This window comes from Alnus glutinosa, chromosome 14 (assembly GCF_958979055.1).
Source record: "Alnus glutinosa chromosome 14, dhAlnGlut1.1, whole genome shotgun sequence".
Lineage (NCBI taxonomy): Eukaryota > Viridiplantae > Streptophyta > Magnoliopsida > Fagales > Betulaceae > Alnus > Alnus glutinosa.
This window is the reverse complement of record NC_084899.1, coordinates 12,064,838-12,092,587: the sequence shown is the minus strand read 5'-3', so window position 1 is coordinate 12,092,587 and position 27,750 is coordinate 12,064,838. Positions and strand designations below refer to the sequence as shown.

Genomic DNA, 27,750 nt, shown 5'->3' with positions numbered 1-27,750 from the left:
AGGTGCATCGTGGTCCCTCCGGCATTTCTCTCAATCAACATAAGTATGCTAGTGACTTGGTGGCTACAGCTGGTCTTCAAGAGGCTCTTTCTGTCGATACTCCCATGGAATTAAATGTCAAGCTTCGCAAAGAGGAGGGCGACTTACTAGCTGATCCCAGTTTATACCGGAAGTTGGTGGGTAGCCTCGTTTATCTCACCATTACTAGACCAGACATTTCTTTTGCTGTCCAGCAAGTCAGCCAGTTCCTTCAGACTCCCCGTCATCTACATTTGACTGCTGTCCAAAGGATCATACGCTATGTTCACGGTACTTCTGCTCGTGGCTTATTCTTCCCTGCCAGCAATTCTCCTCGTCTTGCTGCTTATAGTGATGCTGATTGGGCTGGGTGTGCAGATACACGTCGCTCCATCACTGGCTGGTGTGTGTTCTTAGGTGATGCCTTGATCTCCTGGAAAAGTAAGAAGCAAGACAGAGTCTCTAAGTCATCTACGGAATCTGAATACCGTGCTATGTCCCTTGCTTGTTCAAAAATTATTTGGCTTTGTGGTTTGCTTGCTGAGTTAGATTTTTCTTTGACCGACCCTACACCTCTACATGCCGATAATACCAGTGCTATTCAGATCACGGCCAATCCTGTCTATCATGAGCGCACCAAGCATATCGAAGTGGATTGTCACTCTATCCGGGAAGCCTTTGAAGCTAGGATTATCACTCTTCCTCATATTTCTACAGATCTACAAATTGCGGATATTTTTACCAAGGCTCTCACTCGTCCTTGACATTGCTTCCTAAGTCGCAAATTGATGCTAGTTGATCACCCTGCATCAATTTGAGGGGGGCTGTCAATGGACAGCACAGCTGTCCATAATTGTTTCCTTATTGCCCATGATTGTTTCCTTATTTCTCCATCTCTTATTTTGTATAGCTAGCATATATATTTGACAGAATATAGTTTACGTGTATAGGGCTAGAATCATGCGGTACCTTATTTTCTTTCCATGTATAGCATCCTTGTAAAGTCTATATAATATACAGAACTCAAGGCTAAAGGCAGAAATTCAGATAATATTTTGTCATGTGACTGCATTTGTGAAGCATGTAGGCTCCACAAGTGCTGGGGGAGTCTCGGCCAACAATGCTCGAGGTATAGGATACCTGATTGTACCATCCGCAAGCTACCTCTGTTGTACAATATTATTTTGTGACCTTGTGTGCATAGGATGAATGCGTGCAGGAGGTGGTGGAGTGCTAGAATCTGAAACAGGCACACTTGGTTCTGCAGAAGAAGATTGTGACACAGGAGAAGGTGTTTGAATTGTATGGGATGATGCAGAGGGAAGAGTAGGCCGAGTATGAGAAGGTGCTGGAAGATGTAGAGGAGGAATAAAAGGAGAAGGAGAAGCAACAAGAAGCTCGGTGGGTTGGTAATGTAGCAGCAAATGGAAATTGATTTTCATGAAAGACTACATCCCTTGAGATGTACATGCGGCCAGACTCAATGTGATAGCATTTGTAACCTTTATGATTAGGACTATAGATGAGGAAGATGCATTTTTTGGAATGGAGAGAAGATTAGGGAAGCATGCACACCCAAAAATCTTGAGGAATGTGTAATCAGGTGTGCGGTTAAATAATTTTTGAAATGGAGATTTATTTTTCAGTAATGGAGTGGGCAACCTATTAAGGAGATAACAAGAGGTGAGGCATGCCTCATCCCAAAATGTTTTGGGAATGTTACTTTTCAACTAGAAGGGCTAAAGTAGTGTCAATGAGGTGGCGGTGTTTTCTTTCAGCACATCCTTCTTGTTGATGTGTGTGAGGATATGAAAGGCGATGGATGATGCTAATTGATTGAAAATGTGTTGAGGCTGCGTTATTCGACACCCCAATCCGTTTGAACACTTTTTATTTTTGAGTTTAGAAAGCATTCGACCATAGCTTGAAATTTTAAGAAGATAGGCATGACATAAGATTTAGATTGGATGGGAAATACCCGTGTGTAACGACTAAAAGCATCAGTGATTGCATAATAACGATTACCATTGATTGAAAGAGTTGGGGAAGGCCCCTATACATCGGAATAAACCATTTATCTAAATGATTACATATGCTAGAATTTGAAACTAGAAATGGCAATTGATGTCCTTGGCCTAAGGACAGGCAGTGCAAGGAGATGCTGCCTTGTTGGGGATGATTGGAAGCTGAAACATAGATAGGACTCTGTAGACTGTGCGAAGAGCGGGATGACCTAAGCACTTGTGCTAGTGATCGGTGGAGGTTCATTCACCTACAAGTGCTTGATTATTGATGGAAGAGGTGGATGAAGGATGGAGATGGTAAAGTCCATCCTTAAGTGGGCCGTGATGCAGAGTGATCCCGGATTGACAGTCCTTAATCACAAAATAAGAGGCATGAAATTCAAAGAATACAGCATTATCATGAGCAAATTTATGAACTGAGAGGAGGTTTTTGCAAATGAGAGGAACATGAAGAAGTTGATTAAGGAGATATTGACGATGAGTAAGAGTTAGAAGTGCAAAACCAATGTGAGATATAGGCAAACCTGTTCCATCTCCTACACGAATCTGATCTTACCGTTGATATTCCTCGGTTGATAGGTTTGAGGTGTTGGTGCTCACTAGTGACATGGTGAGCCGCCCCGGTATCAGGGTACCAATTTTCCTCATGTGCCAAGGCAGAAGAGGAGTAGTAGGCCTGGGGATTCTGCTGATAGGCCTGTGAATGTTGCTGCTGTGATTCGGAGAAGTGGGCTGAGTCCAGCCTTTGGTAGCATCGAGCAGTGGTGTGGCCAATCCTACCACAAAATTGACATATAGGCCGGGAAGAAGAAGCAGCATCATTGTTGAAGTAGGAGCCACGTCCATGGTTGCTAGAAGATGCGCCTCGACCATGAAAATAGGTGCGTCCACTAGATGAAGAGCATCGGCCACGGTAGCCTCTACCAAGGTCGAGGAAGGGAAGTTGCTGCTCAATCTGCATCTCATGAGCCAGGAGGTGTCCATACAGCTCATCAAAAGATAAAGGATCCACTCGGGTTGTTACAGAAGTAACAAATGGATCAAATTCGGTGCCAAGGCCTTTGAGAAGGAATGAAACACTCTCAAAATCATTGAGAGGTTGTCCAGCAGCAGTCAAAGTGTCGCTTAAGGTTTTGATTGTCTGGAAATACTAAGTGATGGAGTTATTTCCCTTCTTGACAGTCGCAAGTTGAAAATAAATCTGCATGACAGGAGCTCGGGCTTGAGATGCAAACATGGTGACCAAGGCGTTTCACAAAGTGCTGGTTGTAGCACAACCGACTGCACGAACCACATACAGTTCAGTGAGGGTGGAGATGAGAACGCTGAGGATCATTTGATCCCTTTGACACCATGCAATAAAATCTGGATTGACCATGGTAGCCAAAGCACCAGCAGCAGTGCTAGTATTTGGAATTGTCTGGGTAGGAGGCTGAAAAGAACCATCCAGAAATTCGAAAGCATCTTGCCCTTTGATGTAGGCAAGGATTTGAGTCCTCCTGGCCATGAAGTTCCCGCAATGAAGTTCCCTTTGGACAGCTTGATATGTAGGGAATGGTTCATGTTGGGGGTGGTAAAAATAACAGAGTTAGAGTTGGTGGGGTGGGGTGGGGCAATGAAGCCATGACAGAAACAGATTCAATGGAAGGAATAGGAGAGGTAGATTCGGAGGTTAAGGCAGCAGTAGGCGTGGTAGGTTCAGTGTTAGACATACGGGTCAAGACGCTAGTCTATATACTGCTCTGATACCATAATAGAACACCCACAGAACCGAGACCCTTTGTTGGATAATTTCCACCGTGCTCATCCTGGTGAGCGTATATTGATATTTATAGATTTACAGAAAACTAGGATAGCCACAACTCTTCCTCTCTACATTTGAAATCATTCTTATCTACCTATCACCGCATATTATGCCTTATCACTCTATCACAGCATGCGTTTACAAAGTGTTATAGTTCTAGTATAACTCTAGGTTCTATCTCTATCACTAGAGTTTCGGGTGTGATGGTTATCTATAGGATCCCTGGACTCACGTATAGGTTGTTAGTCTTTAGGGGATAAGTTAGATGCTTTAATAATTAGTGGTCCTCTTGCCTTGCCCTGGCTAGAACCAAAACTCCTGGCATCATAATTAATTGTGCACTCTAAGGTCTTCACTTCACGAATCCCTTTAAACTTAGAAGTGGAGACTGGAGCCCCTTGATGCTGCTCCGCATCAACTTGAGCCAAAAAGTCTAAAAAGCCCTTCACATTCCCCTCATGGGAGACCCCCAAAGTTTGAAAATAGAAGCTAAGATCAATCGTTGCCCCGAGAGGACCACCAATCTCTTCAAAACCACCTCCCCTCGAAGATTCACCAATCCCTGAGAAAGACAACAGAGGAGGGCACCCAAGTACAGACTGGACCGAAGAGAGCGGAGACCCACCCACTTATGACGGAGGAAGGGCCTCGCCACTCGGAAGAAGGAAGCCGCGCCGAAGAAGAGTCTGACAGACCTCATCTCGAGCAAACGTAGACACTATCCCATCCCTTGTTGATGCTGACAAGGGCTTGACAGCAACCCCAAATAATGGCACAGAATGAGGCATGGGGGCACTGAAAGCCACTAGAGCCTTCGCAAGCAAATGCTCATCCAATTTGCCAACCTTATGCTTCCAGGAGTATCTAAGCACCGACTTGGATTCCAACAGATAAATAGGCGCTCCAGACTTCGACATCACAAGGAGAGAATAACACAACCTTTCACCTAACACATCCGCACCTGAAGATCAGTCGCTGGAGATGGGGCCAAACCCAACTAGAGACGAAGACGGAGCCAGCTCTGGCAAGGCAAACTAGTCATGTTAACCAGCTCTGGGGGACTTCTAGACAACACCTAGCACCAGGAACCTGAAGCTGGCCTCAGACGAAGACGGCAAAGGATGATCCACACCGGTAGGCCTCACCGAGGTAGAGGCAGCCGACCTAACACCCAGCGTTGCCGCCCCTAAAAGGACACCAAAAAAAGATGACCCACTGCCTGCATATGGAGAAGCCCCCACCAAAACCTGCCAGACCCTACCGACAATGATCCAGACTCGATCACCGGACATTCAAAGCCCCCGAAAGCAGACGAGAAAAGAGTAGCGGTCGTCGACGACACGATCGCAGCTTCTAAACTGGACGGAGCAGAAGACTTCTCCAAGAAAGTCTCCGGGGCAAAAACCTCAAAAGGAATGGAAGAGGAATGCTCTGAAAATGTAGGAATAGTAACAATCGAGAAGCCCAACGCTTTCGGCGTTGGAGAACCCAAACCCACTGGGAAAGCGTCGGATCCATAAATCGGAGCAAAACCCATCTTTTTGGCCTTCTTGATGTTGGGCATAAAGACCATCCTCCTGGATCCAGCCCGTAGACGGACCCCTCTAAGCACAAAAAAAACACGCTTATACACCCAGCCTAAACCCATATAGCCCAATTTCCGTTTCAGCCCAAAAGAAGAGGTCTTACCCAAGTTCGTTGAACGCCCGCATACCCAATCCAGCCAGTCACCAAAAGTCTCGAGAAACTTCCTGAAGATCCCATCCTCTTGCCCCGAAGCATCACAATCACACTCGACATCACCTTCTAAAACCTTACACTTTGAGCACGCCTTCCTGCACCCTTTGCAACTTCGATCCCTGGAGCCATCAGCACAACGGTCTTTACCCAAAGGACCCGAAGGAGTCCTCTCCAAGGCGAAACAATCCACCGCCTGCCGGACCGTCACCTGCTCCAACCCCAACGAAAGAATCTTCTCCACCTCGCACCCATCCACCTCCGCCAACGGGACCAAAGGCCGACCACCTAAGGCAAGGACGGTTGACGGCGAGCGCACCGCCTCCGCAAACGACAAAGGACCCGCTGCCTTTCCCAAAAATTCCCCCACCGGAGTGACACCAGAAGACCGAGCCTTCATTGTGGCTTCAAGAAAAGCCAGAGCTTTACTCAGCTCCCCAAAAACACGGCTCCAGCCTCTCCCATCCCGGCCTTCAGGAAATAGGTTCATCCCTCTCCGACCGCCCACAGCGTAGACCGTCACCTCCAAAAACTGGCCGAATCTATTCCCACCTCTTCGAACGATTGTCACCTTTGAACCCTCCCTATAGGATTTAACAAAATCCTCAAAAACAGTATGACGCAACACCTCTTCCACCATGGAAACCAACCAAGCAGCGCATCGCGAGTCCAACAAAAGAGACCCAAAAAATACTTTCCCCTAGGGCTGTATTCGAGCTGAGCCGAGCCGAGCTTGGAGCTGTCGGACTCGGCTCGAATACATTATTAGGGAGCTCGGATTCGGCTCGAGCTCGAGCCGAGTTTAGAATCTATGTTCGAATTCGGCTTGTCAAGAACCTAGTCAAGTTCGAGCTTGGCTCGAACTCGGCTAGGTTCACGAGCCGAGACTCCAATCGAGCTCGAGCGGCTCGAGCTCGATTGGAGTTTTGTAAATTTTTAACTTAAAAAAAAAAAAAAAAAAAAAAAAGAGACTTCTGCTGCTGCAACACCCAACCAGCACAAAACCACTGTACAAATCAGTGACCGCATGGGACGGCCACCTTGACATGCTCCGTGGCCGGAGACCACCCAATGGTGGCCGTGCCACCAAAGCCAATACCCAAGACCCACCAACAACTTCCCTCAGATTCATGCTCACCCTGTTGATCCACCGCACGCCAACACTCCCCTAGATCGAAGACAGCGGCCCACTACCACCACGCGGCGCGGTGGCCACAGACGCGCCAACACTACCACCCACAGTGCAGACTGCCGAGTGCTCTCCCTCTCCCTCTCTCTCTGCATTTCCTTTCTTCTCTTGTTTTTCTTCTTTTCGTTTTTTCTGTCCTTGTCTAGTTGTCTTTTGTTTGACAGATCGAGGGGGGAGAAGAAATAATTCAGCCACAGCCACACACGTGGCTGTGGCATTATCTTATTCTAATTTCTAGATGGCATTATTTTATTCCAATTTCTAGATGTTTCTACAAGATGAAAGACAAAATAATTTATAAAATCTGATTCCAGATTTTTCCAAATAAATTAAAAACTTAGATAAATTATGAATTAAATGAAAAATTTAGAAGTAAAAAAAAAAGCTATGTAGGTTAGATGGTTTCTTTTATAATATTCTAATTTAGTAATTTAGACACTATATTTTTGTAAAAATATTGCCAAAAAGCAATTGATATATTTTTTTTGATATAAAATACTAATGAAATAGTTTAGTTTATTGGACATATATTTCTTCAATTCTTGGGCTAAATCTATTAACTAATAACTAGTAACATATTAAGCAATAAGTTATAACTATAAACTATAGTATATGTCTTACATGACTATGTAAGTGACTAATACTATTATATTATATATAACTATTAACTATAGTATATGTATAATGTGAATAAGTAGTAAGTCTATTATACTATATATAACTAATTAACTATAGTATAAGTATAGTATATAATTATATAATTTTTTTTTTGATATGTCTACACAAGAGGGGGGAGGGACATTCGAACTAGTGACCTCCGTTTCATGAGGCGTGGTCCCCAGCCGATTGAGTTACCCATTGGGGACATAATTATATAGTTATATACTAACTATTCAATATAGTTATTTAGTATAATATACTAACTATTAAATATTTTAGTTAACAACTTAACAATATGTCATAATATTATATATCATAGTTATAACTATAGTTAATATACACTAACACATTAATTATTAGCATATAATTATATTTTAAATATGTTATAACTAGTAATATCATAATATATATTTAGTTAACACTTAACTATAGTTAGTATTTACTATTTAGTATGTTAATACTTATACACTATATGATTATAATTATACAATCTTATATTTATATATGATTGGGTATATATATATGTGTGTGTGTTATATTTATAAAACCTATTTTTATACATATATATTAATAAATATGTCTATATATGATTATACACGAGCGAGCTAACGACTCGAGCCGAACGAATTGAGTCCAACTTATACAAGCCAAGCTCGCGAGCTTTATCCGAGTCGAGCCGAGTTTATACGAGTATGTCTCGTTTAATATTCGAACATATTATTGTGTTCATAAACGACTCATTTATTATTCGAACCGAGACCGAATCGAGTTTAACCGAGTCGAGTTCACGAGCAGCTGGGCTCATCTAACACCCCTACTTTCCCCTTTTCCACCACCCTCAGCTCATCTGACCCATTCACCACTGAAAAGAGGAAAGATTTAGCCTCAACAAAGAAATGACTCTCCATCCCCAACCTCACACGGCAACCCCCGAAGGGGGATGCAACAGCTACCCACAATGTGATGACTCACATAGTCGCTAGCTACTGTGTCGCAGGCTACCTAGGGTCCCAGAGACACAAGTTGTTCAAGAAGGCTTCGGGGATACTTTTGCTAATTATATGCGGTTGGAGGTGGGAGATGGGCATCATGCTCATTTTTGGCATGATTCATGGAATGGAGATATAGGCCTCTCAAGCTATGTTATCCAGTTTTGTACACTCTTGCTCGTTTTCCTAATGCTTGGGTGGTTGATAATTTGTCTATGGTAGGTGGAGTAGCTCATTAGAATGTTGTCTTTACACGGTATGCTCAGGATTGAGAGGTGGAAATGGTTCTTTCCTTTTATGAGCAGTTATATTCTACTCGGATTGGAGAGGTTGATAGGTTGGTGTGGAATCTTTCTAAGAGGAGGAGCTTTGAAGTGAAGACTTTCTATAGAGCCCTAACTTGTCAAGAGGCGGTCTCTTTTTCTTGGAAGGGTATTTGGCGTGTTAAGGCTCCGAAGCAGGTGGCGTTTTTTGTGTGGACAGCAGCATTAGGAAAGATTTTGACACATGACAATTTGCGTAGGCGTAATATAGTGGTGGTAGAGTGGTGTTGTATGTGTAAGAAGAATGAGGAATCCATTGATCACCTCCTTCATTGTGACGTGGCACGGGTTGTTTGGTGCTCTTTCTATAGTTTGTTCGGGGTAGAGTGGGTCATGCCAAGAAGCACGCTGGATTTGTTGAGTGGTTGGGGCACCTTGCTGGGTCGTGGTCATGTTATGCGTCTTTGGAAGCAGGTTCCCTTGTGTGTAATGTGGGGTCTTTGGCGTGAGAGGAATGCAAGGCTATTTGAAGATGTGGAATTACCAGTTGTGGACTTGTGTCGAAATGTGCTTAATATGTTATATGTTTGGGTCTCGGCGCATAGCCAAAGTCATATTATGTTCGCTGAGGTTTTACATTCATGTTCTTTTGTTTCCTCTGATTATGGACACTTTTGTATACTTCCTGTATACTAGGGTTGCGCCCATCTGTGCTTTTTATTGAATTTTATTACTTATTAAAAAAAAAAAAAGAAGGCTTTGAGGAAGGGTGCTCGGCACAGCGAGAGAGAGAGAGAGGAGAGAGGAATATATATTGATTGTAGAAGTAAAGGCTTTCAGGTTACAGGTATTGAACCAGGGGCAAATCGTAGGATTTACAGATCAGGAGGGGGAAGCATCTCTCTCTGTCTTTGTGTGTGTAGATAGGTAGATAAGCTCTCCTGGGTACTATGGCTGAAAAGTTTTATCTTGCTTGCTCCTCTTTCAGAAAAAAACTGCTTCAGTAGCTTTTAAATCTTACATTTAGCAACAGGAGTCTTTGTGAAATAACCTTTTACTGGTCTAGTGGATGTGTTTCTAAAAATTAAAAATTAAAAATAATTTTTTTTTTTTTTTTTTTTTTTAAAAAAAGGATAGCAAAAAAAGGTGTCTGGTATAGAGTCTATATACACCGAGGGGCAAAAAACAAAGGTTTAATGTGATCAATCACAAAGTACAGCATCATCAAACATAACAAGGTCTTTAACAGAAACATATAAAAACACAAAGGCACAAACATCCTTTAGTTCTGTTTGGGCAAACTTTCAAGAAGCTTTTAATTATATAGGTTACAGTTTAGTGTACGTCACACATATTAGCTGACATAAGGATCCAACATCAAAAGTTTTAAAGACAATGATTGTGGATCCAAGCTCACACAACCAAAGAGGAGCAAGAACCTTCTATAATCAGGAATTCCACATTCTGTGCTAATCCCAGCTCCAGTCAATACCATGAGCTTCGTGCTGCAAAACACCATATGACCAACAGAACAGAACTGGTGAGAAAACTAATAATAGAAAAAGGGTAAAAATCAAACAGTCCGAGTCATTAGATATATTCATTTTGAAAGATATGTTCATAAGCAACACAAAATTTTAAAACTAAATATGAGAATATCTAAGATTGACCTTTGATCAAAAAATTGATACAAAAAGTTCACATCATTGATGCTAGGAGGATCTGAATCAGGAACCAACTTCTTGTCCCTCAAAAATTTTGAAGGCACCTTTTCTTCTCTCCCTGATGAAATACCAGGGATTGAAATCCGACATGACGTCTGTACAGATTTTACAGGGACCTGAAACAATATGACTCTTCTTCCTCTGCTCGGAGATTGCCAATTTTTGCTACTTAATTGAAAAATACCTGAAAATAAAGGAGATTTCAAGCACATATTATCAACCATTTATGACGCACTTAAAGAACAGAAGTTGGAATTTATTTAATGATGCTAAAACAAGTTGGTAGATTGCATGGGCATACTTGCCTGGCATGAGGCCCCCCAGCATTTCACTTGCACTTCTGGAGCTCTGCATAATCAAAGCGAATAATTTAGTATCAAGAAATCCAAAGCACTATTGGACAGAACCATGAAGAAATGATGCTGAATTACAGAATCAAACAGCACACACTACTTTCCTCGTATACAGAAAGATATGTATGAACCTTTTCTCAATGGTTGAAAGTTTTTCAAAGAAACTTTTATAGAATGTTCATTGCACTATTCCACTATAATAAAACCCCCCACCTTTATTTTTGAGAACTAAAAGCTATAAATATACTCCTCCGATGTGTATGCAGAAGGTTGTGAATGGATTTATTATTTGCCTTCAATTTGACCACAAGGTACCGTTCATCCTCATCATATATAATTAATTTTACATTTAGTGGAATCTAGAACAATCTGAGATGTACTTAACAACTTCTTCTCTATGGGAGCCGCATAGGAAATATTTGACAATGACGAAAGATAAAGGGTCTCCCTTGATAACTGAAATAGACTTTTTAAAGCACCAAACAAACATGTCAATAAATAAATCCATAAAATGTGAACTAGCATCTTATGTCACAGAAGTTGGCTCAAAGAAAAGTTTCCCAAAATGAGTTCAACTGCATTCTTTTTTCTTTTTTCTTTTTCTCATTGGTAAGATAAACATGCGCCAATTCTTGAACCCACAACCTCACCTTCCACCCTACTCTTCTGGATGAAGAAAATGCCATTTGTCCAAAATATAAATAGTTCGCACAAGAAGGGTTTCCAAGTGACGGGAAAACATTCACTTAAATCACTAACAAAAATGTACGCCAATTCTAGTCCTACTTGCCTTCTACACACACTAACTAGACTTCAATAACACATTACACAATTTTATTAAGAGAAGTGTAAAAATCAGTTTGCATAATTATCTCCAGAGGTCCTTTCAACTCTTCCAAGGTCTCATTGTAAGGAACAAATTTGATGCAGGACCAAGTGGTGGCTAGAATTCTCTTCTACTCTATTATTTTCAAGTTTTCCTAATAATTTTAGAACTTCTTATTTAATGGGTTTTCCAAGTAACTTTAGGATTTATTTTATTTTCTTTTTGGAGTCATCTAGTAACTGGAGGATTTCAGTCAAAGCTAGGATTTGTAGGCCTATATAAAGGTTTGTATTGAACTTATTTAATTCATTGAGTCGTTGAGTTTATTATTGAGTTGTTTTATTAAAAGGAAGGTTTTCTTATTCTTTCCTCCTTGTGGATTTCAAGGAATTCAAGAAAAAAGATGTGTTCATCTTTTCTTCTCTATCACTTATGCTCTTTCAGTTGATATCTATTCCCTAGATTGATGGCTAACCCATGCAATGGTGGCAACGTCCTTGGCAGCGATGCTCACAAGAGAGGGCCTCTTATAAGAGCCGAATTTATGGACTTCCAGCATGAAATGCAACAAACTTTGCATGAGACACAGTACGCTTTGCATGATATTTAAGCAACTCTTGCTTGACTAATGGACGATCCAGATGTAAACCACAACAGTAATAAGATTCACAATGATTTTTGTTTTTTATAAGTAATTGGAATTTTATTAAAAGCGTAATGCGCCCCTAGCTGCACAAGAAGTATATAAGAGAAGCCACCTAACTAGTAGGAGCAAAGAGAACAAGAAATCATGATAGCTAATCACCAGAGCAGAAACAAAAGCAACTATCTAAAAATACATGGTGTTGAAAAATAAAGACTTAAATCTCTTCCAACGCCCTCTCACAGTCCTCAAAGGTTCTATCATTCATTTTCCTCCATAGACACCACAAAAGACACGAAGGCACCATCTTCTAGACAGCAACACTCCAAGTGTTGCCAGCAGTCCGCCAACAAGCATACAAGTCCACTACTCATCTAGGCATAACACAAGACAACCCAAATCAACTGAAGAAAACATTCCAAATGGTATAAGCAACCTGACAATTCAGAACAAGATGGTCTAAGGACTGCCCATTCATTTTAGACATACAATACCTATCGACCAGAATGACGTGAAGCTTCCAGAGATTATCCATGATAAGGATCTTTCCTTGGGCTGCCGACTAAACAAAAAAGGCCACCCTCAAAGGTACCTTATTCCGCCAAACATTCTTCCATGGGAAACGAAAACCATCATTACAACCCATGACACTGTAGAAAGATTTAACACCAAAGAAACCTCTTTTAGAGGGACCCACCACAACTTGTCCTCCCCTTCCCTTCTCATTCTCACTAAATACAACACCTTAAAAAACAAGGTAAATGCATCCACCTCTCAATCATGAGCCTCTCTAGCAAAGCTCACATTCCATTGAATGGAACCGCCAGAAAATTCCACGTGAGCCGCAACGGAAGTATCATGTAAGCAAGCAATACCGAATAAAACAGGAAAGGCTTCCTTAAGTGCCAACTCCCCACACCAGAGAGATCATACCAAAATCTAACCTTAGAGCAATCTCCCCCAACTCAGATCTGGTATGACTACAAAAATTTTCCCAACCGTTCCTAATATTTTCCCATAAACCCACCCCATACGCCCCAACAAGCTCACTAGAACACCACCCTCCTCATGAACTTCCATGTTTAGAGTCCACCACCACTCTCCACCAAGCCTCTCTCTCAAGCCCATAGCGCCAAAGCCATTTACCTAAAAGAACATGATTGTTTACCTCTGCAAGTTCCCAACCCCAAATCCTCCCATAGAGATCGACGTACAAACCTTGGACCAACTCACCAAGAGATATTTGAACTCTTCACCTAGCCCTCCCCATAAGAAATCATGTTAAAGCTTCTCAATACGGTTTGCAATACTTGTAGGGAAAGGAAAGAGGGACATGAAGTACGTAGGTAAGTTGGATAGGGTGCTCTTGATAAGGGTAACCCTACCACCCTTAAATAAGTAAAACTTTTTCCAACTAGCCAGCCGACGTTCAATCTTCTCAATAACACCATCTCATATATGTTTGGCCTTGTAGGCGGCCCCCAACGAAAGAACAATCTTTGTTGGACCGCCGACGCGAACACAGTGGTCTCTGACCAAGACCAAGAACCAATTAGAATTTGGATCTTGACATGTTGGTGGTTCTTAACTGTAGGCATCTTGCAAGGAAGTTGGTGGGCTTATCATGAATTAGGTCGGGGTGACTATTGGTCTCGGGATCCCGTAGAAAATGATGAGCCCACCAACTTCCTGGCAAGATGCCTACGGTTAAAAACCACCGACATGTCAAGATCCAAATTCTAATTGGTTCCTGGCCCTGGTCGGAGACCACTGTGTTCATGCCGGCAGTCCAACAAAGATACTTCATGGGCAGAGACGCAACCCCACAACCCAGAATCCCAGCCAACTCGACCACATTGTCAACATTTACCCAAGAACCAATTTCGACCTAGCTAAGTTCGCCTTCAAACCCGACACAACTTCAAAAAATAAGAATAAGGCCAGTCAATTACGAAGATGATTTGGGTCAGTCCCACAGAAAACCAATGTATCATCAGCAAATAAAAGATGGGAGATATCAGTCTTAGTCCCCATGGAGAAGCCAAACCACAAGCCTCCACTCACTGCAACTGAAATCATCCTACCCAATGCCTCCATCACTATGACAAACAACAAATAAGACAAAGGGTCACTTTGCCTTGAGCCATGAGAGACGCTAAAGAAGCTAGTGGGAGAGTCGTTCACCAAAACCGAGAAACATACCGACGAAATACAATGGGCTATTCAAGAGCACCATTTCCTCCAAAACCCGCACCTTCTCAGCATGGACAGCAAAAAATCCCAATTAACATGATCATAAGCTTGGACAGCAGAAAATCCCAATTAACATGATCATAAGCTTGGACAGCAGAAAATCCCAATTAACATGATCATAGCCCCCGGTTCTCCAAATCCCAATCTACTATCAAGGCATTCATTAGCAATAAGAATAGGATCTACCTACCTCAGATGAACAAATTCTATGACTTAGAATAATTTTTTCCAACACCATCTTAAGCCTGTTCGCTAAAATCTTAGCAATAATCTTGTAAATGCTACCCACTAGACTGATAGGGAGAAAGTCCTTGGGATCGACTGCCTTTGGAATCTTTGGAATGAGGTCGAGGAATGTAGCATTAAGGCTCCTCTCGAACTTATACCACTAGCATAGAAGTCACGAAAGACCTTCATGATGTCCTCTTTCAAAATAACCCAACAAGCTTGGAAGAACACCATAGATTAACCATCTGGACCCGGCAGCTTGTCACCATTCGAAGCTTTCACAACCTCCCACACCTCCCTTTCGTCAAATTCTCTCTCCAACCAACTAGCTTCCTACACCTCCCTTTTCTCACAATGATGATGGGACTTGCATGCAACCTGCTCAAAATCGTGCTCATATGTCTCCAAATAGACAGCTAGCCTAAAAGGAGAACTCTAGAGATAATAAAGAGTTATCCAAATGCGTATTTTAAAAATTTGATGCAAACAAACATCAAGATAGTGGTGATGCCAAATCTAGAGATTTTCACATGAAAATAAACTTACTATGCTTAATGGTTATCTTCATATCGAAGATTTCTTAGATAAGCTATTCAAGTGGAGTTTGACGCATCAATTATTGGAGTAGGTGCTTGACTTTTTTAAGAAGTTGACTAGTGGCATTTTACAATGAGAAACTCACTGAGACATATCTAAAGTGATTGGCATATGAGCTGGTTTTACGAGGTCGTATAGGCATTTAGAGTGTGGGAGCGCCACTTAGTATAGCAAAAATTTGAACCTATACATGGATCATTAGGCTTTGAAGTTCCTAAACAGTCAAAGCATTATGAATAGAATGCATGCCAGATGTGCATAGAAATAAAAATAAAAATAAAATTCCCTTTCACATTGAACCACAAATCAATTGAAGTTCCTTAGCCTCAACTGAAGAAAGACGTGGGCAATCATGTCAAGAAATGCCTGATTTATCAGGCAGCAAACACTGGGTTATATTTGGCTTTACTCATTCAAGAGTCATCTTGGGAAAGTTTGTCGATAGACTTTATGTTAGGACTACTACAAACCCAACAAGGATTTGATATTGTGCTTGTAGTATTTGATAGGAATTAAAAAATGGCACGTTTCATAGCTAGCAAGAAGACTTCCAATGCTACTCATGTCTTGAATTTATTTTTTGAAGAAATTATTTGTTTCATGAAGTTTGTGAATCCATCATACTAGATTGAGATACCAAGTCTTTATATGATCTATCAATTTTGGGTTGTTACTTTTTCTTCGTTCTCTCTCTTCATCTCCCATGCTCGCTTTTTCCTCCCCTTGCTAGCAGTGGCACGTGTAGGCGCATCCCGCTAAAGCTTCGTTCTGGTTCGTTTTTGCTGGGCACAATAGTCGAGTTTTCTCTGTTTTCTACTTTTCCGAGCTCCCTTGGTGCTGGGTTTTGGCTTGTAGTGCTGAGGGGCCATTTCGTGGGTATGTCTCCATGGTATTTCTTCTTGTAGCTCTTCAGTTTTGGAAAAGATGGAGCGTTGCTTCTTTGTGGAAGCTAAATGTTTCTCCTTTTCGGCGAAGGCAGAAGCGTTTGAACTGCGCTTGGAGGAGAGGAGGAAAGGGTTTTGCGGGCTCATTTTTTTTGGTCTCCAAGGTTCAGCGTGGTTGATGGCCGCTGTCGAGGAGGCTTTGAAGGCTCCAGGGAAGGACTTCGTCAAGTATTTCCGGGAGGATGTGAAAGCATTGATGTTACGAGGGAGTGGTAACAAGGCCGGCCGCTACCTAGAGATGGTAGCCGAAGTTGAGGGTGGTAAAAAATGGGCTATTTGGCTCCCTGAAGGCCGTGAAGGTTGGGGCTGGTCTAGGGTTGTGGGTGAGTTGCAGAAGATGCTCACTTTTCTCGGATCTAAGGCTCGGACGCTAGTTTTGAGGTGTCTACATCGGAGGGGATATAGAAAGGGGGTGTTTCATCAAGTCGTCTGGGTGGGGTTTCTCCATCCTTTGCGGAAATGGTTCAGGGGGAAGTTGTTTCTCACATCAAGCATACTGGGCTGCGGGGTTCGAAGTTAGAGCTGCATGGGTTGGATCTGCTTTCGGAGGCGTGGTGTAGGGTGGTTGAAGATGGGAGATTGGCCATGAATTGCTATGATTTGGAGGTGCAACCGCACAGGTCGACGATGAAGAACACAAATCCAATCTGCTTCCTTGGTGGCAGCGAGGCTAGGAAGAAGAAGAAGCTAGGGCTTTATCGTTCGTGGAAGAAGCTTCTTGAGTGGCTTTGGGCTGCTTTGGACCGGGTTTCAGCTTCCAAGTTCAAGTGTGCTAGGCTGGGTCTCAAGCCCAAACGAGGCAACTGAGCAGGAACTAAGGCCATGGTGAAGAATTTTTTTGCAGGCCTTGGGTCTTCTTCAATAGACTCTACTCCTGGGTCTCTGGACTTCTCTGCCAGTTCGGAACCTGGTTCCATTCCTACCCAGCCTAAGTCGTCTTCGGTGGTTCTCTTGGCCATCTCCTGGGACTCTACAATTCAGCAATTGGGGTCGACGTCTTCGGTGGTGAGTCCTATTGATTCTAGGTTTCCCTTCTCTTGGCTGTCTCCTGGGACTCTACAATTCAGCAGTCGGAGTCGACGTCTTCGGTGGTGAGTCCTATTGATTCTAGGTTTTCCTTCCTCTCCCCCCCCCCCCCCCCCCTAGCAATCTCCAGAGATACTTTCTTCGGCGTCGGCACAGGTAAGTAATGTTGTTGGGTCTTTTTCTTTGGGTGCCTCTTCTTCGGCTGTTGCTTGCTCAGATTTTCAGTCCTCCTACATGTTGCCTCTGCAAGTATCCTCTTCTTCTCAGTCTTGCATCACTTCCTCTCAATCTTTTTCAAGGGCAGCTGGGTTGGGAAAGAGGTTGTGTTCCACTTCTACTGTATTGTCGAACTCTAAGTCGTTCCTGAAATACTACCGGAAGGCTAGGGAAGCCAAAGAAGTGCGTATGGACGAGATTCTTCTAGCTGATTCTATGGAAGCTTTGAGGCCAGCTCAAGGGACAGGGTTTCTATCTCTGATTCTGAGTGATCCAGCCAAGAAGGTAGCTATTGTGTTTCCAGTGCAGGATTAGGGTAAGTCTCCCTCTCCGGTGAGGGGTTTTCTTCAGCCGGGATTTCTCAACCGGAGCCCGAATGTCACACATAAAGTGTCGATCGTGTCTGCGTCGACTCTGGTTGTTAAGAAAGGTGAGTCAACTCCAGGTTCTCCGACCGCCATTAAGGGAGAGGAGTTCAGGGTGAATGGTTTGACCCAATCCCAAAAGTGGCTAGTAGGTTTTGGTCCATCTGGGAAGGTGGTTGCGTGGGAATAGGGCAACGAGGTATGGGATGGGAAGGATGGCAACTCTCCTTACCCTTTGGGTGTTTTACCTCCCAAATTGGCTTTGGATTGGGAGTTGGACAATGATGAGGATAGGGATCCGTCATTGGCAATTTCGGAAGTCATTGAAGAGGACTTCCATCGGGGAGTTAAGGTAACGAGTCCAAAGACCAAAGGTAGGAGGGAAGTTTTGAATCTGGTAAGCTCCATCAACTACGATGATTCTAACGCGTCCTCCCGACATAGAAAAGGCAAAGCGCACATGGTGTAGAGTTGGGGTCTTCCGTTGGTTTTGGGTTTGAGGGCTTGGGTTTTGAGGGTTATTGGGTTTTCTTTCTGGTTGTAGGCTGCTTTGGTAGTTTTTGTGTATACTTCATGTGTACTTAGGAGCGCTTTACGCTTTTTTTAATAAAACCTTTATTACTTATCAAAAAAAGATACTAAGTCTTTATCTCACTTTTGGGCACACCTTATGGAAAAGGTTTGATATGTCTCTAAACTTTAGTAGCACTAGTCATCCACAATCAAATGGACAGACAGAGCTGGTCAATCAAAATTTAGGAAATCTTATTCTTTATATTTTTGGAGAGAAGCTAAAGTAATGGGAGCTTGTAGTCCCACAAACACAATTCACTAACAAGAAGACGGTTAAAAGATTCTTAGGAAATGTGCTTTACAAGATAGTATATTGTAGTCTGCCAAAATATGTATTAGATTTAGGTGCCACTTGTTGCATAGTTAAATGTTTCCCATAAAACATTTTCAGTATTTTGAGGTGTTTGGCTACGCTTCAAAGCTTGGTCAACCGAAAAACATTTTCAGTCAACTGTAAAATATCCCATTGTTTAGGGTAAAATGGTTTACGTTTTTAAATGCATAAAAGATTCCATTTACAAATCCTCTCTTCAAATCCCTCCTCCTAGCGAATACCCACACCATGGTATATTTTAGACACGACCTTTCTCTTTCATTTGTACCAACCCCTGACAGAGCCACCCCACCAATTTTTTTTTTTTTAATAAGTATATTTAAAAAAAAAAAAAAAAAAAAAAAACGTGCTTAGGGGTGCAACCCAAGTACACATGATGTATACATGATACCCCTAATTCAAAGAAAAGAAGATCACATATCTTATAAATCAAAATAAGAACACTCAGACATAGACTGTATCGTCATTCCCCACATAAACAATGTTTTTATCACCAACTTCTTCAAGTTAATCAAATCAATCTCACAATCTTCAAAACTGTGCATGCATTCCATTCCTTCCATAGACACCACATCAAATACAACGAAGCCATTCTCCAAATCGGCATCAACAACCGGTTGCCCCTTTGCCCCCTCCAACTCCCCAACATCTCTTTCACTGATCGTGGCATTACCCACACAACACCAAACAGCTGCAAGATCATACTCCACAATTTTGTAGCAACCATACAATGCAGGAACAAATGATCAATGGACTCTCCACCAATCTTACACATATAGTACCACTCCATCACGATGATATTCCTCTTGCGTAAGTTATCCAAAGTTAGAATTTTTCCTAAAGTCGCCATCCACACAAAGAGAGCCACTTTCAGAGGAACCTTAACTTTCCAAATACTCTTCCACGGAAAAGAAGACTGTATAGGATTAGATAATACCATAGTAAGACTTCACTTCCAAAGATTTCCTTCGCTCTGGAATCTAACAAATTTTATCCTCTCCTTCACACCTTACTTTAAGAGAATACAACACCTTAAAAAATCTAGAAACCATTTCTACCTCCCAATCATGTACTGGTCGAGAAAACAAAATATTCCACAGAATGTTACCATTTTGTCTCTGCATATTCTCCTCCTCCCTTGTATCCTTACCACATGCAATAGTATATAATTCTGGAAAAGAAACTTTAAAGGTAGATCCCACACCACACATCATGCCAAAATAAGATTAAAGAACCATCTCCGACCTTATATCTCACATGAGCTGCAAAAGAATCCCAACTCCTCCTAATATATTTCCAAACTCCCACTCCAAAAGAACCCCCAACCTCCTTAGAACACCAACCACCCCTCATTTAGGATCACAGAAGATCAAGGTATATCATCAGCAAATAATAAATGAGACACAATCATAGCCTCCTGATATCTCAATCCCACAGAGAACCCAGAAAGGCACCCACTTTCCACCGTTGCAAATAGCATCCGACTTAAAGCCTCCATCATCAACACAAACAGTAACAGAGACAAAGGATCCCCTTGTCATAGACCTCGTGAACTACTAAAAAACCCTGAAGGCGACCCATTGATAATGATAGAGAAAGATACAGTGGAAATACAATGAGCGATCCAACCTCACCATCTCTCTCCAAAACCACATCTCTCCAATAAATAAAGCAAAAACTCCCAATTTACATGATCATAAGCCTTCTCCAAATCTAATTTGCAAATAATACCCGGTGTTCCAGAGCAAAGCCGACTATCCACACATTCATTGGCCACCAACACAGAGTCCAAGATTTGTCTCCCCTTGATAAATGCAGTCTGAGAATGAGAAACAATCTTCCCCAACACTGACTTCAACCTGTTGAAATTATTTTGAACATTCCACCTATTAAACTAATAGGTCAAAATCCTTGACTTCCACCACTCCGGCCTTCTTTGGAATCAATGACGCAAAAGTAGCATTTAGACTCTTCTAGAATTTTTCACTGTTATTAAATTCCTTTAGCACCGCAATAATATTAGCCTTTAAGGCCTCCCAACACTTTTGAAAAAATGCCATAGTAAATCCATCAAGACCTGAGGCCTTATCTCCTTTGAAATTCTGTACTACCTCCCAAATTTCTTCTTCCTCAAACTCTCGTTCCATCCAAAAAAAAAATCCCCATCATTAATGAAAAGAAAAGATAAATCATCTGCCCTTGGTCTCCATTGATATTGCTTACAGTACAGCTTTTTATAAAAGTCCACAATGTGATCCTTAATAACTGTTGTCTCATCAATCAGATGTGCATCCAACACTAGAGTCTCAATCGAATTATGTATCCTGTGTGAATTTGCCAACCAATGGAAGAACTTTGTATTATTGTCACCCTACTTTAACCACAATGCCCTTGATTTTGTTCTCCAACTAACTTCTTCAAGATAAATACTCTGCTCTAATCTTCTAGAATAGTCTTCTCTCTTGATATTTTCTTCTTCGGATAATGGTCTCTCCTCAGCAATCATATCCAGCTAACTCAGACCCTTCTCCATTTCCTTTTTTCGCACCCCTACATTCCCAAACACCTCCTCATTCCATTTTTTCAGGTCAACTTTCAATGCTTTTAACTTTCATGCGAACACATAACTTGGCCTATCATAAATGCAGGATCCCCACCACCTCTTCACCTACTCCTCAAAACCTTCTGCTTGTAACCACATATTTTCAAATTTAAACAACCCCCTACCCAATCTCCCTACTCCACAATCCAATAACAATGGATAATGATCCGAAAGTAGACAAGGAAGACATCTTTGAGAAACCTCTGGAAAATATTCCTCCCATTCTGTAGAGAGCAAGAACCGATCAATTCTGGACCAAGCACCTACACGGCAATTGGACCACGTGGATCCCCCCCGACCATTGGAATATCCATGAGACCCTGATCAAAAATAAAATCAGAAAACTCCACCATTGCCTGTAAAGATCTCACTTCCCCCCCTCTTTCGCACGGAGACCGAACTATGTTAAAATCCCCCCCCCCCCCAAATACACCAAGGCATATCCCATATATTCATCAAAACAGCCAACTCATCCCAAAGCCCTCTTCTTTCACCATTATCATTAGGTCCATAAACACCCACAAACGCCCAATCAAAATTCGCCGTCACACTTCCTTAACGCACATGCTACCACATACCGCCCCACACACTCCTCAATCTTCTCGACCACTCTCCTATACCACATTATCAAGATACCTCCCGATGCCCCTCTCGAACCCAAATACACCCAATCTACATGAACATATCCCCAAACACTATGAACCACCTCCCTACTAATTACCTCCATTTTAGTCTCTTGCAAGCACACAATATCTACCTTCCATTCCCTTAACAACCTCCTAATCTTCATTCTTTTCTCAAGCTCATTCATGCCTCGCACATTCCACAAAATTATCTTGGGCTTCATAATTAACAATTACCAACCCTCCCCTTTCTAGTCAGCCTAGACAACTGACCTCCTTTCCCATCATAATTCACCGAACATTCCAATCTCTTCACTTCACGTTGTCCTCGATTCAAAAATTTAGCACTCAAATTATTGTCATACCCCACCCTATTGGAATAACGATGTGCTTCAATATCATTGAACAAATCCATCAATTTATCTTCAAAACCCGCACAAGACAGTCCTACAACTTGACAGAATCCTTTAACTCTCTCTACCACCCACTTTGTGGAAACAAAATTATCCCCTAATTGTTCCCCCAAAACCGCCAATGGTTAGATATCCAGCATCTCACTTCCCCCATTAGCTTCTTCTGTACGGGTCACCACTGCTAAAGAATCATCCCCCTCAACCCCACCCCGTAAGTCATCTTCAAACCCCAATAACCCTTTGAATCTTGCTCACACTCCACAAATTTCGGAACAAAACAGTATTTTTCTGACTTTCTAACCCCTTGCGTACATACGGTGAATCCATCTCTCCAAAACCAAATACTCCCAATCCGATATCTACCTCCCTCGGACTCTCACTCCCCTGATCGCCCTCATCCCTATCCTCACCTACACCAACACTCAAATCAGAAACTAGTTGATACTCACCATCAAAGCCGGCCTCACCTCCACTGTGAAACAGCTCCTCCATATTCTCTGTTTCTGCCTCTCCATGCCTTGCACATATAGACTCCTGAAACCCAAGCAATGCAAGCTCCTCGCTCGCCTTCCTCATGCCCCCAAAGACACCATCGGTTCCCTCTAGTTCATACCCATTCTTGCCCAGTAGCTTCTCCTATCGCACAGCAATAACCCCCAGTGATCCAAACCCTATATCGATGGTCTCTAGCTCTATATCCACGTCCATCGTCGTCATCTTCACCCTCTGGATATGCTTTTCCATTTCGCCCAGCTCCCCGCTCATCACTTCAAGCTGGACCGGCTGCTTAGACTGAATCCGGCAACTGTAGGTTATTGCCAGACTCCAAATTTTATCCTTGTGGGCTTCAATGACTTCTTTTCCTTTAGCCCTCCGCAAGCCTAAGGCCTGCTCCTTTAGACCCAATCCCCTATTCTCTTCCTCTCCTGATAGAGCCACTTCGTTGTTTGTTGGACCTTATCATAATGTTAATAATTTCACATTTTCAATACGAACCAAAAAACGGAAAATTTTTCAGAAAAACATTTTTAGAGTTCCAGAAAATCAGTATTTTAAAAAAAAAAAAAAAAAAACATTTTCAACTTAGTTTCATATCCCAAGGATGAAGTGCAACAAAAGTTGGAAGAGTCAAATATGACGTACAAGAAAACCACAGATAAGATACAGAGAAAGAAAGTATTCAAGGAGGGTTATATTGTGATGTTCTATTTAAGGAAGGACAGGTTTCCTAGGGAAATGTATAACAACCTCAAGAACAAGAAGTATGATCCTTATCTCATTATTCGGAAGATCAACAATAATACATATGTTATCGACTTGCCATAGGATACGGCTATCTCTTCAACTTTCGATGTTCTTGATCTGTTCGAGTACCATCCTTCGAATGATGCATATTCTTCCAATAATAACTCAAGAGCAAGGTCTGTTTAAGCAGTAAAGGCTGATATTAGAATTTTCTTTTGCTTTATTTAGTTTTTTGTGTTTTCCTAATAATTTTAAAATTTCTTATTTTCTGGATTTTCCTAATACCTTTAGGAATTATATATTTTCAATTTTCCCTAAAAACTTCAGAATTTAGTTTATTTTATTTTTACACAATTTTCTAATAACTTAAGAATTTATGTCTAGACTAGGATTTGTAACCTATGTACCAGCTTGAATGGAACTTATTTAATCATTGAGTCATTGAGTTTATTATTGATTTGTTTTCACAAAAAGAGAGCTCTTTTCTAGGTCTTTCTTCCTGATGGATTCCAAAGAATTCAAGAATGAAGACACGCTCTTCTCTTTTCTATCACTTCTGTCATGTCACAATTTCAGTCAAAATGTATTCTGAAAAGAAAAATCCAAAAGATATTTTATTACATCATGTTTATTCACACTAGAAGCATCCTTGATGCTGGGATGCCCGACACTTGGGGGCGAGGGGGTAAGTGTAACACCCCGGTCCCATATTGAAAAGAGATAAATAGCTTACATACAGTGAGTGGTTTATAAGAGATAGCTGTGAGTGTTAAGTCTCACATTGCCTAGTTATTAGGTGAAACTGAGATTTATAATGAATTCTAGAAAACTTCAAATTAACTAGTCATTTTGGAGTGATAGCACAAATGTAGCTAAAGCTTTTTTCTAGGTCATTACAAATAGTATAAGAGCCACCTAGTAAAGCTAGGTCATGTGGTACTGGAACACCACATGATGTGATCCTAAAAGGGATGTCAGGAGTTTAAGGAGGAGAGTTTGTAACACCCTGGTCCCATACTTAGAAGAGATAAATAGAAAACATAGAGTTAGTGGTTTATAAAAGATAGTCATAAGTGCTAAGTCCCACATTGTCTAATTACTAGGTGAAACAAGGTTTTATAAGGAATTCTAAAGAAACTCCAAATTCACTAGTCTTTTAAGGTGATAGCACAAATATGACTAGCATTTTTTCCTAGGTCGTTTCAGATAGGATTGTTTGAAACAAGGATCCAGAAGCTTCATAAACACCTGCTTCTTGTAAATTGTGCATTCTATCAGGCACTATTAAAAGAGAGGTTCAGTTCCACCGTTTAATAAATACTACACAATTTGTATGTTTTTCTAACGCTTTGGACACAGCCAGTTTTAGTGAACATTATATCTTTTTCCCCAACAACAAAATCCACAACATAAATTCTGCTTCATCTGTGTGTTTTTCTTCCCAATATTCCGAAACCCATGTCCCAAACATCGTTCCTTTTCCTTTTCATATCAACCTCTACTAATAAATACTTAACTAACTGTGTTAGAACCCTTCAAAACATAACAGATAAACAATCATTCAATCAGAAAACCGAGAAATGAGCAATATTCAGAAAACTAACCACGAATAAAAGCAACCATATAACGAGCAAATATAAGAAAGAGAATTGGAACTAACAGGGAAGAAGGGTGGGGGGAATGGCAAGCGCATGAACATGGCCATTTAATTGCCTTTGCAAATTCGATATCTAGTACGTTGAACTCTCCTTCTCTGTGAATCTGTCGGCAAAGATGATCAAATTTTGGCAGAGAGAAGAGCCGAGGCTAATCAGGTTATTGTCAGTCTCATCCAAGTTCTTAAGCATTGGACGCGTCGGAGGTAGTTTATATTTCTTCCAGTTTTGGTCCACCGGGAATAGAGTACACCTTTTCCACGTTGCAAACTTCTCCGCCATTTAAATCTTAAAAAGAATGGAAAGAAAAGACAACTTGTATTTATGAATAAAAAAGGGATAAATATATTTTGCCTACATGAACTAATAGTTATTTTTTATTTAACTTTATCAATTGACAGGTGTGATATTTAGATCCCTCAAATTGTTATTTTGTTGCAACTTAGCTCCATTTGTCAGCAAAACCTTTATGTTAAATGGAAAATCAAATTTGCGCAAAATTTTCCGACAATACCCTTATTTTAATCATTAAAAAAATTAAAATTACCTTTTGTATTTATTAATTAGTAGAAAAATACTATTTTTTTTTAAAAAATAATAATAAGAATTAGAAAGAAAAAAATCTAATTTTTTTTAAAAAAACTTAGGGATAAATGCAAAATCAATCTCTGTAGTTGGCCTCAATTACAAATCGTTTGTTGCAGTATAAAAAATAATTCAAAGGTTCTCGGGGTAGACTAAAATAATAATTTAATTCTTACAGTCAAATTTCATTAAAACACTTGACGGATTTCTATTAGTATGCCACGTATCATCACCATCAGAATGATGACATGTGTTACTCTTTTTTTTAAGAAATATAAAAATATAAAAATTAAAAACTTAACAACTCAGCGTTTGAGAGTGAGTGTGCAGCAACTGAGTTTTTGCCTTAAGAGTGTTGATAGCATTCAACACCTTGTCCTCAAAGGCACAATTCCTAGAAGAGGTAGGCGATGATTGATTTTGCTGTAGGGGGCAGTGGTTGGAGGATGTATTGAAGGATTGATTAGTGGACTGCAAATGTTATGATGCTGAATTTCTCGTAACTTGAGCTCGCCACGAGAAATTTGGATGGTTTCTCCATCCCTAGTTGTAAGAATTTGAGTACGGATCATTATCCGATATGGAGAAAGTTGCATTCACTTGCTCATGAAAAATGTCAGAAAATTGTCAAACTGTAGGACAATCTTTCACATGGTGCAAATGGCTAGAGCAAAGTGAACATGTCTCATGCTGGATGGGCGTGTGAGGGGCAATGGTAAGAGCAAAGCCAATTGTCATGAGTTGGTCTATCATTCTAGATAATGCTTCCACCTTGGTGGTCACATCCACTTTGAAAAAATGGAATTGACTTCTAAAATAAACAGCAAGTGTGTGCACAAAGTGTTAACAAAAATAAACAATAAGGAAAATAAACAACACAAGAATTTTTATTAACGAAGTGGAAACTCAAGATGAGAAAAACCACTCCGGGGCAGCCAAACCCAGGATATCCATTATTCAGAAGACAAGATTAAATACAAGATAGTAACACTCACATACCCCTGATGCAGTGGTCGTACCTTGCTCTCTAACGTGTAACCCAACACGAACGCCTCCCAACCAGGTCTCCTACCTGAAGGGGTCTTCAATGGAATCCTTTATCTTAGGGCCAACCTCAAAGATAGACTTCAGTTATAGCGCAGTAACAGCACACTTGCAATGGCTTGAGAGAGAACAAATCAGTTCCAATAACCTCACAAAATAACTCTATAAGCTTTGATGGAATTCAATACCGAATTCTTGCAGTTCTCAATGCCTAGGGGCCTCTATTTATAGGCTGAGGGTTCAAATGGGCGACTGTTGTGATAAGTACAGGCGCCGTCCGGACGGTGGACCTGAGCCGTCCGGACGGACAACTGTACTACAGAATTTCTGAGATTTTCGCTGAAAATCTTTCCTGTTTAAGATCCGCGTCCGAACGGTGAGGCACTGTCATCCGGACGGTTGCACGTCCGCTGCAAGTAATTTCCATATAAGGCTTCGCGTGTCCGGACCAAGGGGGATGGCCATTCGAACAGTTAATCTTCAACACGCAATTTCCATATCTGTTTAGCACGCGTCCGGACCATGACAGGTAGGCGTCCGGACGGTTGAAGTTGAATACGTAATTTCCATATCTGTTGAATGCGCATCCGGACCAAGCTGATTGACATCCGGATGGTTGGATTTGAATTGCGATTCTTGCCTTATTTATGAACGCGTCCGGACAGGAATCCACGTCGTCCGAACGTTTGAACCAATCTTCCCGTATTTGAACTTGGAAAGAAAATCTGAAGTTGATCGATCACTAGACGTTGTCCGGACGGGCTGTTGAGACGTCTGGACGGATGCAAGCTGGAACAGAAGCTTCTCGATGCAAATG

At 41.4% G+C, this 27,750-nt stretch overlaps 1 protein-coding gene across 4 annotated transcripts in view; it reads right to left on the bottom strand.

Annotated features, from left to right (window-relative positions):
* LOC133857377 (NAD-dependent protein deacylase SRT2) overlaps nt 1–25,552 on the bottom strand; it is a 43,178-nt gene extending 17,626 nt beyond the window's left edge. For all 4 annotated transcript variants that reach the window (XR_009898328.1, XM_062292629.1, XM_062292631.1 and 1 more), the window contains exons 1-4: nt 25,310–25,552; nt 10,714–10,756; nt 10,355–10,592; nt 10,124–10,189 (exon numbers count right to left, since the gene is read on the bottom strand). Coding sequence is in view for 3 of the 4 variants with exons in the window: in XM_062292629.1 (XP_062148613.1) it covers nt 10,124–10,189; nt 10,355–10,592; nt 10,714–10,756; nt 25,310–25,354 (392 nt within the window). In the remaining variant the exon portion in view is untranslated. The remainder of the gene's footprint in view (nt 1–10,123; nt 10,190–10,354; nt 10,593–10,713; nt 10,757–25,309) is intronic.
* Nucleotides 25,553–27,750: the final 2,198 nt, after the last annotated feature.